General features: G+C 31.8%; 2 protein-coding genes across 2 annotated transcripts; one reads left to right on the top strand and one right to left on the bottom strand.

Moving 5' to 3' along the window:
• Positions 1 to 3,365: 3,365 nt before the first annotated feature.
• LOC105157445 (uncharacterized) lies at positions 3,366 to 5,722 on the top strand. The gene has a single exon (XM_011073853.2). The coding sequence runs from the start codon at positions 3,453 to 3,455 to the stop codon at positions 5,712 to 5,714; it is 2,262 nt and encodes a 753-aa protein (XP_011072155.1). The 5' UTR covers positions 3,366 to 3,452; the 3' UTR covers positions 5,715 to 5,722.
• Positions 5,723 to 9,511: 3,789 nt separating this feature from the next.
• On the bottom strand, positions 9,512 to 11,967 carry LOC105157443 (uncharacterized). The gene has a single exon (XM_011073852.2). It carries the CDS (start codon positions 11,892 to 11,894, stop codon positions 9,606 to 9,608), a length of 2,289 nt encoding a protein of 762 aa, XP_011072154.1. The 5' UTR covers positions 11,895 to 11,967; the 3' UTR covers positions 9,512 to 9,605.
• Positions 11,968 to 12,224: the final 257 nt, after the last annotated feature.

Raw genomic sequence — 12,224 nt, 5'->3', positions numbered from 1 at the left:
TTATTTTTTTAATAATCTATCAAATATTATAATTACTCCATTCAAATTTTATTATATTTCAATTTCAATCTATAGTTTATTTGTAATTAAATTTAATTATTCTTAATAATTATTAAAATTGATCTCTCAATTATGTATACAAATGTATGAATGTCACAGGAAAACTCTGTAAAAATTCTAGCATAATGTTTGGTTTTGTTTTTAACTTGTTTTGGGGTATTTTGTGAAGATAGAGAGAGAAAAACAAAAATAAATAAAAATAAGTTAGAGATAGTGTGTATGTTTGGATTTGTTTTTAGAGTTAATATAAAATAAGTATGGTATGTTTGATGTTGGGTAGTGGGGAGACAAAAAGTACTGTTTATTGTCAAATCATGTCTCTTTTATATATATTTATATATATATGTATAAAAATATATATAATTTATTTAGTTATGAGTGATTTAAAATAAATATGATTTTTGAATTAATTATATTTTTTGGAAAAAGTAATTAAAACTATTTTAAGATAATAGAAAATATATTCAAAACTTACAAAATTAAACAAACCAAACATACTCTATATTTTGGCCCATCTCAAGGATGGGCCAAAATCAAAACCAAACATACTGTAGAGTTGCTAACTTGTTTATAAGATCTTAGAAAACTCCTTCAAAATCAATTATAAATTTGTCATTACTAAACATCATATAAGCTTCATAATCTTATTTTATCCAAATACTTCATCAATTTATTTTTAAAATAAGATTAACATATTACGAGCTTTAAAAATATTTCAAAAATACATGAACTTATAAAATATTTTAAGTAAACTTAGACGAACACTCTTTCGAGTCAAATAAGGCCGAACTCAAAATAGGTTAACTCAATTGGGTTGCCCCATAGCGCATGACAAATTTAGGGCTGTCAACGGGTAAACAATACCCAAACTCAAACCCATTATGATAAATTTAGGCCCAGGATAGATGACGCGCCTACCATGACCAACTGGACGTCAGACTGTCATAGAATAAATATCATATTTGGCCTCTTAAGTTTTCATTTAAATTACTTTGGTCCATCAAGTTCATTTTTTGACTTTAGTATCCCTAAATTTTAATTTTTGTCCAAGTTTGGTCCCTTTGACCGTTTTTCGACGAAAATGTGGCTAGTGTTTGACTCTTTGGAGGGTAAAATAGTCAATTTAAGTTTAATTTTATCACTTTAGTCTCTTAAGTTTGCCAATTGTCAAATTAGTCCTTTTTTAGAAAGAAAATCTTGTTTTGATATATATCTTTATATGGTGAATATGATGCAATTATCTTGTATTAAAAATAAAAACTTTAAACTCTTATGAACATAATAATAACATGTTGCTTAGCTTCAAATAAAATAGTCTCTTAATTTTTTATCCAAAAGTGAAATAAAAATTCAAAATTATGAATAAATTTTATAGAATTTATCTAATCAGAAAATATAATTAAAAAATCTAAGTCAGTTTCTTAATCTTCTAAGTTAAATGTAAGTCTAATATCTTAATAATATTTATTAAATATTAACAACAATAATTTTGAAGAAAAAATTACTGAAATGGATATATAAAAGTCATTTTCAGAGGTTTTTATAGAATTTTTTTCCTATAAAATAGAACTATATATCTAGAAAACCTCTAAAAAGAATTAAATATATATGAAATCCACCAAGATCTAGTTAAAAAGTATAAACTATTAATTTTTTATTCAAAAATCCAGATATTTAATAAATATTAATAAATTTAAAAATTGTCAAAGGGACCAAACTGAAACAAAAATTAAAATTTTAATGATAAAATCAAAAAATAAACTTAAAAAACTAAAATATTTAATAAAAATTTAAGGAATCAAATATAATATTTCTCCGATATAAGATTCTTTGTCCAAAACTGGTTTCATGTGATTATTGGTTGTTTGGTATGAAAAGGAACAATATATTTCTGAAATTTTGTGGGAAAGACTTTTCAGATGTGACAAAAGAAATGCTAATAAATCAAATCATTTATTATTAATTGGTGGCTTTGTGGTTTCCGCAATGAAGTTGTTTGTTTTTTCTTTTTGTTCTTTTATAATAGTAAAAAGTTATATGGATTCACCCAACACACTACAAAAAATACAATATTTAATCACGGCTAGTTGTTATGATTAAAAATAAAAGTCGTAACAAATAGTCATTGACTGCCACACAATAGTTATTGGCTGTGGTATCCGCAAGGTGGCTAAAATATTCAACCTTAATCTTAACCACTGAGCTGTAAAATCATCGGTGCTTTGGGAAAAGTTGTTATAATAGGCGACTTTTTTAAATTTTGACATAATTATGCATACTTTGTTATTTGAGAAATTACAATGCATCCTTTAAATAGAGCTAATTATATAGCCCCTAAACTATGAGGTAAAAATTACTACTATACCCTTACTGATTGTTTTATTAAAAAAAAAAACGTATGAAAAGAATAAAAAAGATCTGTAGGCGAGTAATCCATAAAGCATATTAGTCCAGAATAATATTTTATAAAATTTAAAGAAATATATAAAATAATTATTTATAATTCAAAAAAATATTTTGATCAGTTCATTATAAAAAAGATTGAATGAAAACATAATTGGAGGCTAACGAAATGTTAGCTGTTAGGCAAAAAATAAAATAAGAGGTATTTGTAATTATGTATACCTAATAAAAAGTGACCATAATTTATCCTTATTCATATAATAAATGTATCATACATGTCATATAATTAGATGAAATCATGAAATAAAAAATTACAAAAATGAACTCATGAAATAACCGGAGAATTTTTTCCCCATAATTTGAATTATGAAAATCCCCTTTTGTTCATATCTATATGTTGATATATATATATATATATATGTGTATAAATATAAGACATAAACCTAATATATTGGAAATACATTAATAAATCCATAACCTTTGATGGATCCACACAATTAATTAAGGGTCCGGCCAAATAAGATAAACTCTGTGGTCACAACACAACTAGCTTTTCAGATGTGATCACCACATATGAAAGAAAAATTAAAACCTTATCATAAGTCTGACCATTTCAACTCCATGTTAAAATACGCTAATTCTTCTTACTTAAATCAGGTTTGATCGAATCAAATTAATCACAAAATAAATGTGATATATATACATTTACTACGTGCTTCATTATTTTTTGAATTTTACACCAATCACATATAATTAATTTAGATTTAACTGAATTCGATTTGAGTTAAAATTGGCCTTCGTTTCATGTATGGCTCGTATATAAATTTAATATAAGACTCGCTCATATATGATTCCGTATCAACACAAGACAACGTCAACCAAGGAAATATTCACAGGAAATATGCCTTTACATATGTTATGGTAATAAAACAATCATGGGCATGAAAGCTTGCAATTCTAGCTCCACTTGAACAACTATTTCTCCATATATGGACGACGTCGAGAGAGCAGTACAAGAAAAACTCGATGAGGTAATGCCATGGATAGGTCTCTACATCGCGGTAGCTTCTGCAGTATGCACACTTGCAATAGCAGCTGATTTGTTCAACGGGTTACGATTTAAGAAGTTGTGGTTCCCTTGCAAATACTTCTCTCTGAATGCCACTTCCTTGACAATATTAGGCGTGGCAATGAAACTACCAATGGATCTCGACACTCTTTTCATGTACGAATCGGATGGGCTTGCAAGGTTTAGTAGTTTGGTTTTTATGTCAACGGCGATGGCTAACTTTATGTTATCTTTGGGCTCCATGGAGGATAAAGAGATTCTGATGAATGTTGTTGCTCTTGCAATTCTTGTAATAACAATCATGGTTAACTTTTGGATACAAGTTTTCCAGCTGCGGAGCTTTTTGGGCTACGACACCGGTAACATGTTTTCTGCAAGTTCGATGCTTCTTTTGCTTGCCACCTTCATTTCTTCGGCAATCACACTCCCGACAAGTAAAAGGAGTTTGGAGTCAAAATACCAAGAGATGCACAAGGTGACAATGAGGGAAGAAGGGACAATGATGACAGGGCGGGGATTCAAATCCAACAAATGGATGATCCATGGGATGAGGAAGTATTGGGTGATGGCAAAGACTAGCGACCTTCAATTTGTGATGGCACGTTCAGTCTTTTGCACTACTTCAAGTGTTATTTGCTTAATCGCTGCTGTCCTTTTAGTGTTTAATTATATTAGATGGTTTAAGCTTGTGGGACTGACGCTCGGACAATCCCATTCTGTATATGGACGTTACACGAAATGGGTTCTAATACTTCAAACAATAGGGGTGGTGCTGGGCACAATTGCGCCTTTATGTCGTTGGTTTACGGCTGTCAGATTCAAGTGCTTGATGACTTGTCGTAAAATTAGTCTTATGGAGGAACTCAAAATTGAGGCACACTGGACCCAGACTCTTGTTCATTTGAGAGACAACTTCTCAGGTTTGCAATTTTACAACAGCACGTGCAGGGCATATCTTCATGATGCAAAATGGTTCGTTCTAACTTTTTTCATTGGAGTTCAGATTATGATGGTTCTAATTAGCAAGCTGCTTGTCCTCATTCCTGCCTTACTTGTAACTCCAATTCTCATGTGCTTCAAGAAGTTGAAGACACAGTGTTCATCTCAACTTACAACCTTAAATAGTTCTATGGGATCTAAATCAAGTGGCGATGCAGAGCTAAATCTCAGTCGTTTTGTTCTTCTACTTGATGGAGAACCAGAGCTACCCGAGAGGACTCTAAAGAACATTCTTTACCAGGCAGATAAAGTCATCGAAATGGGTAAAAAACAACAACCAAAAGATCTGATACAGCTTCTAGAAAACTTCAACAACTTCAGTGGTGTAAGAGAATTTGATTGCTCCCAAGTTCCAAGTCTGCATTCTCAAGAACCTCCAAATTGCTGGTCTCTACCACTGGTGACTCTTACAAGCATCGCAATTTCACTTCCAAACATCGCGAACAATCACAACAGGATACAATTAATGAGTAGTGTGATTGAAGGGTTGTCTCTGGTGAAGCTCATAGAGAAAACGCTCGATGAAAATGATGAACTCATGAACATCAGAAACGCTGCAGACGTTGTTTGGTCCAGAGTTGCAATTTACCGGAAGTGGCAAGAGATCGATCTCAGAAGGATATCTATCAGATGCAAAAGCTCCAAGAATGTACTACAAGAACTCTCTAGCAGTGCTGAAACGACAATGGTCGAGTTCAAGAGAAAAGTAAATGATTTCCTCATGGAAAATCCTCTCAATTGGCCACCTAAACTCATAGCTGCTAATTCAATGTATCGGATCACCCGAACTATTTTGCTGCTCTACCAAGAGGAAAATGAGCAAGTTGAGGTGGGATTGTTCGAGCGATTATCTATCATGATTGCAGATATTATGGCAGCTTGTTTCACAAATTTAGCACATGTGATGATTACCATGTGTCATCGGAAGGCAATAGAAAAACGAGAAAAAAGCGTGCACGAAGCGTTTCTCCTTTTTGGTAAAACAGGACAAATTCGTGAACTTCTCCAACGACAAGAATGGCCACCTCTGGATCATGACAAGGCAGCATACATTGAAGAGTGGCGTGCTTTCTTCTTGCAAGATAATGATAATCCAATGACCTTCACTTCAACTTCAAGTGATGAAGAGCAGGAAAATCCAGTTTCCAATGGTGAGCAAATAACTGTTACGGTAGACAGATAAATCATAAATCAAACGACACTAATTTTCTTGTGTTCCAGTGCCATATAAATATGTCTTTCTGCATATACTTTCCATATTTATATAATTATCACACACATATATATATAATATATATTATAAATATGTATTAATTGTTTATTTGTCATTTTAGTTTTATTAATTGTATATTTTTTAAGTAGATATATAAATACATACACATATATAAATTTATTTTTAATTTAGTTTGACATATAAGTGAAACTAATTAAATTTTGTGAGCTCCAAGTATATTAGTATTACGATAATAAAAATATTTTGGTGAATAAGTAAAACTAGAATTAAAATTTTTTGTAAGGGTAAAGTAGACTTTTCAAACTTAAAAATAAAAGGTCATGGGGGTTATTGAAGGTTTTAGTACTTTAGGGGGGTAATTGACATGGGGTGGATACTTCAGGAACTGTGACAGTATATAACCCTTTTGCAATTTTGATAGCTGTAGATCTGTTATGCATCCAAATGATAAGGAAGTAAATTTGGTGTCTGTCTGATTATATAGGCATTTCAGTTAAATAGGCATGCTCTCGTTCACTAGCAATATAACAAACATCATACTTATTTGTGACTAATATTATAGCCCATAGTCCGACCTCAATCTTTAACCCTGATTAAGAGGGTCAAACAGAAGTTCTCAGTTTATAACCCCAATTGAGAGTGTCAGAAAGAAGTTCTCAATTTATTACCCCAACTGAGAGTGTCAAACGGAAGTTCTCGATTTATAACTCTAACTAAGAGGGTAAGGCAGAAGTTCTCAGTTTATTACCTTAACCGAGAGGGTCAGACATAAGTTCTCAAATTTTTAGCCCAACCGCCAGGGTTCAGAAATTATAGTTTTTCCCAAATTAACAATGATTTCGTTAATGGTTGAGCATGTTCCATCTATTAATCAATGAATTTGAGCATGCTTTATCATTACTTAAAAAAAAAAAAAAACCTACATAATATGTACGCCAATTTGAACTTATAAAAATATCATATGCTCGCATCGTATTTTGCTTTATATCCAAAATTATCATTTGAGATCTGATGTGGTCGAGGTTTTTTTGCTAAAAGATAAAATCGGGACTTTTACTACGACGCAATTGCACACCAGGTGAAATGCAATTTTCGAAAAGGGGTGCTGATTTCAAGAGAGATGGGTCTAATCAATGAATAGTTCCCTCATAAAAAATTAATATTTTGGTATTTATAGGGGTGTTGAAAATTATACGGTATGGTGAGTGACTTTTTTACCCTTACAATTTAATATTTTTTTATTAATGTACATCAAGATCAGAAAATATTTAAGAAAATATTAAGTAAGAAGAAAGAATCCACTTGGAGAATATTCTAAACTCGAATCCACTTATTTGGCCATTTGTTTCGGGTCGAATCCTATAAGTCAATTGATCATAATTCCAATAAATCAGTAATTAATATAGTCACATTCATCCCCATAAAAATACCTGTTTAATCCTAGAGAAACAAACTATGAGACTCTTTTATGTAAATTCAAACCTAATGATCTTACGAACTTAAATTCCTAAGTTAATCTTCGCCTTATAAAAATCGATACCCAAAGTAAATAAATAATACACAGGTCAATTTATGATCCTAATCACTCAATTATTCCTTAGTCGATTAAAAATCAAATAAAGAAATTAGACTAGACGGATAATAGGGTGATACCAATTGACAATCTTATTCTATCAATTTTGTAAAATTATATATTTAATATGTGGCTTTGAAAATTTTACATAAAGTGCCAAAGGTACTTATTAACATATACAGAGAATTTAGTTGAACAGATAGGTGTAAAAATTTTCAAAATCAAGTCGAAGAATAACTACGATACAGACTGATAGTTTATTTTGATGAACTTTTACAATTGAGAATCCATAGAAAAATCTTATAATTTTATATGTTACTAAAGACTCATATTAGTTAATACAGAAACTAATAAATTGTTAGAAAAACTGTTTAAAATTATTATATAATTTCAGAAAGAGTAAGGTTTTGCAGAGAAGAGCACTACATACCATATATAACATAACTCAAGGAATTTTATGAATTTATCGAAACTTCCAGAAATTCTGAAAATTATCAGATAGTATATATATCATGTAATAAATTTATAAAAAGTTTGATAACTAAAAGACAAGTTCAATGTTTAGTGTCACATGAATGTTAAAATGCATCAATATAAGACAAATTCACTTCTCTTATTTTTCTAAATTTCACATGAATGTTAAAGTTATTAGTTCGCATGAATGTTAAAGCAAGCAAAAGATCTGTAGTTTATTTATGTTAGGGAAAAGTATCATTTTAGTCCGTTAAGTATGCCTAATTTTAATTTTAGTTCGATAACTATGCTCATATTTATTTAGCTCCAGTAACTTACGAAATTGCTTACTTTTAGTCCTCTGGCAGATTTTCGAACAATTTTACCCATATGCAACTTTTGAAAGGCAGTTTTAGATCATATGCACTCATAGAGGTAAAATTGTCCGAAAATCTGTCAGAGGACTAAAAATAAGCAAATTCGTAAGTTACTGAACCTAAACAAAAATAGACATAGTTATCGGATTAAAATTAAAATTAGGCATACTTAACGGACTAAAATAATACTTTTCCCTTTATGTTAGGTAAGACTGGACCATGGACTTCTTTTAATGATTTTCTTTTTGAGTTGCAAAAAAATAGTATTTATCGAGCACTCTGAAAAAAATAAGTTATTCTCTATATTATAAATGATTATAGTCTAAAATTTATGATAAATTAAAATTTTCTAAGAGAAATAGCATTTTTGGTCCCATATGTTAGGTCCATTTCACTTTTAGTCCTATTCATTACAGAATTAATATTTTTAACTTACATGACTAAAAATGCTATTTTCCCTATTATCATAATAAAGCAGCATACGTTGAATGGGACTTATAAATATTTGAAATTTTTATCACCCCCAATCTAAACCGTTGATGCGGGTAATTCACTTTATTTCTCAAATTTAATAAATTTACATGTCGTTATTTTTTTTAATATTTATGTATGTATAAAAAAATTTCAATCATTTATTTTATAAATTAATAATATATAATTCTTTTTATAAAGATTTGATATGACATCACTAATAATTCTAAATTAATAAAAGTATAACAATCGATTTTTATTTAAGTAAAAAATGCATTTGATATGACCTTACTAACAATAGATAAAGAAAAACCTATCATTTTCATCAAATAAAAAATATATTATTTTAACACCACTAACAATTAATATAAAATAAAAAATTTTATCAATTAATTCAAATATAATCTCATTTTCACCCGAAAATATATACGAAATTGAATACACACATTTCTTACTAAAAATTGAAAAAAATAACAAATTGAGATTAATTTATAACAATTAAGTCCAGAAAACTTTGCTACTACACCAAAATGAATTAATAATTAAATAAATAAATAATTGAAAATCGAAATTGTTTAGATAGACGCTTTTAATTCTATTTATCTGTTCATAATATATTTATTTTCTTGAATAATTTTGTAATTATTGTAATAAAAACTTAAACATGTAAAAATACATATAATTAATTCATATCCTCATGGAGTAAATAATTTTGATTTTTTTTTAATTTTAACTCTTAAGTAATCAGATTTATGGAAAAGCAAAATATAACATAAGTAATTGTTTTATACATTTTAATTTTCTTTTGCATTTTTTTGCCTTTATTAGGTTAATTAAAGAATACAAGGCTTGGAGAAAATATAAAAAGAATATATGGTGAAATTGCTTTATTTCGATCAAAATGTCTCCAAGAACACATGAAGAAAGTTATTATTGGATTATTTTCTTGACTAAGAAAATATTATATTAGGAGTTGTCGTCTACTGTAACAGTTATTTGCTCTCCATTGGAAACTAGAGATCCCCCTGCTTTATTACTGGAAGTGGAAGTCACCGGATTCTCGTTATCCTGCAAGAAGAGAGCACGCCACTCTTCAATGAATGCTGCTTTGTCATGACCCAGAGATGGCCATTCTTGTCGTTGTACAAGTTCCACAATTTGTCGTGTTTTGCCAAGAAGAAGAAATGCTTCGTGCACACTCTTCTCTCGTTCTTCTATGGCGTTCCTATGACACTTTGTGATCATCACGTGCGATAAATTTGTGAAACAAGCTGCCAGTATGTCTGCAATCATGACAGATAATCGCTCGAACAACCCCTCATCAGCTTGCTCTTGGCAGTCAATTCGGTCGTTTTCCTCTTGGCAGGACAACAAAATAGTTTGACAGATCCGATACATTGAATTGGCTGCTATAACGCTAGCGGGCCAGTTGAGAGGATTTTTCATTAGGAAATCATTGACTTTTCTCTTGAACTCCAGAACTGTCATTTCAGCACGGCTGGAGAGCTCTTGTAATAGATTCTTGGAGCTTTTGCAATCAAGAGCTATCTGTCTAAGATCGATCTGTTGCCACTTCCTATAAATTGCAACTCCAGCCCAAGTAACATCCGCAGCATTTCTGATGTTCATGAGTTCACCATTTTGGTCTAGTGTTTTCTCTATAAGCATCACCAAGGACAAACCTTCGCTCACACTACTCACTAGTTGTGTAGCCTTATGATTGATTGCGATGTTTGGAAGTGAAATTGCAATGCTCGTAAGAGTCACTAATGGTAGAGTCCAGCAATTTGGAGGTTCTTGAGAATGTAAACTTGGAACTTGTAAGCTGTCAAATTCTCTTACACCGCTAAAGTTTCCAAATCTATTTAGAAGTTGTAATAGATTTTTTGGTTGTTGCTTTGTACCTGTTTCGATAACTTTATCCGCTTGGTCGCAGATGTCCTTCAAGATACTCTGAGGTAGCTCTGGTTCGCCATCGAGTAGAAGAACAAAACGGTTGAGATTTAGCTCTATGTTGCCTCCTGATTCAGATCTCATATCCTTATTTGAGGTTGTAGCTTTGGCTAAACCTCGCGTCTTGAACTTCTTGAAACATAAGAGAAATGGAGTTATGAGTAAGGTGGGAATGAAGAGAAGCAGCTTGTTGAACAGAACCATCATTATTTGAACGCCAATAAGAAAAGTTAGAGTAAACCATTTGACGTTATGAATATATTTCCTGCACTTGCCGTCTTGGATCTGTATACCAGAGAAGCTGTCTCTCCAGTACTTGAGAGTTTGGATCCAATGGTCTTCAATTCTAAGTTCCTTGCCGAAGCTAATCTCATGGTAAGTCGTCAAGCACTTGAATCTGATAGCAATGAACCATCTGGATATTGGTGCAATTGTGCCCACTAGCACCCCAGAAGACTGAGCTGTTAGAATCCATTTGGTGTAACGTCCATATACAGATGCTGATTCTCCAAGTGTAACTTTATGACTTCTCACGATCCATCGAATATAAACTGTTTGTAATGAGCTGGCAGCAAATAAGCATATAACATTAGAAGCAGTGCAAAAGATAGAACGTGCCATCACAAATTGAGGATTGCTGGTTTCCGCCATCACCCAGTATTTCTTCATCCCGTCAATCATCCGTTTGTCAATTTTGACGCCCTGCATCTTCTTCACTATCCCGTCTTCCCTCATAGCTACCTGGTGCATCTCTTGGTATTTTGATTCCAAACTCCTTTTGCTGGTTGGAAGTGAGATTGCTGAAGATAAAAATCCAGCAAGTGAAAGAAGCATCAAAATAGTATAGTTCAGAGCCATGATCATCATATCTTTATGAAAATAACCATGCAACTGGAAAGTTTGAATGCACATGTTAACGACAATCGTGATTACAAGAATCCCAAGAGCAACGGTGTTCATCAGAATCTCTTTATCTGTCATGGAACCTAAAGAAGACATGAAATTACTCATTGAAATTGACATGAAAATTAAACTGCATATCTTTGCATGCCAATCCGCCTGGTATAGCAAATAAGTGTTGAGGTCCATCGGCAGCTTCATTGCCACGGCTAATAATGTCAAGGAAGCGGCATTCAGAGAGAAGTAATTGCACGGGAACCAAAACTTTTTTGATTTGAATCCATTGAAGGCATCAGCTGCCATTGCGAGCGTGCAGACTGCAGAAGCTACTGCGATATACAATCCTATCCATGGCATTACCTCATCAAGTTTCTCCTGTACAGTACTATTCAAAGAATCCATGAACTTTTGCTTCCAAGTTTATGTATCATCCAAGTATTTGAGCTAGAAAAGGGTAATTTATATATAGTGCAAATACTTATTGGTTCAGTTGACAAAAAGTAAATCATCTGGTCAATTCTTTCTAGACGTGGGTACTATGTGGCGTTTGATCAAATCTAACGAATTGCATTTGATAGCTTATGCATCTTGTCATTTGCATACATTTGAATAATGGGATGCATGAAAGTGGGTGGAAATTGGAAAGAGCAAAATGGGGTCCCTCCTTGAAATTAAGAGCATTTAACGTGTCTTTTGGGGTTAGGGTTCTTGACTTACGACTCAACGTCAAAG

The sequence above is a fragment of the Sesamum indicum genome, linkage group LG3 (genome assembly GCF_026168435.1).
Source record: "Sesamum indicum cultivar Baizhima isolate 11 linkage group LG3, ASM2616843v1, whole genome shotgun sequence".
Classification (NCBI taxonomy): Eukaryota; Viridiplantae; Streptophyta; class Magnoliopsida; order Lamiales; family Pedaliaceae; genus Sesamum; species Sesamum indicum.
Note: the sequence above shows the minus strand (reverse complement) of the source record. Positions and strands in the feature narration are given on the sequence as shown.

Bases quoted from the DNA above. Each gene is read 5' to 3' on its own strand.
- LOC105157445 (XM_011073853.2), top strand. From the start codon at position 3,453: ATGGACGACGTCGAGAGAGCAGTACAAGAAAAACTCGATGAGGTAATG.
- LOC105157443 (XM_011073852.2), bottom strand. From the start codon at position 11,894: ATGGATTCTTTGAATAGTACTGTACAGGAGAAACTTGATGAGGTAATG.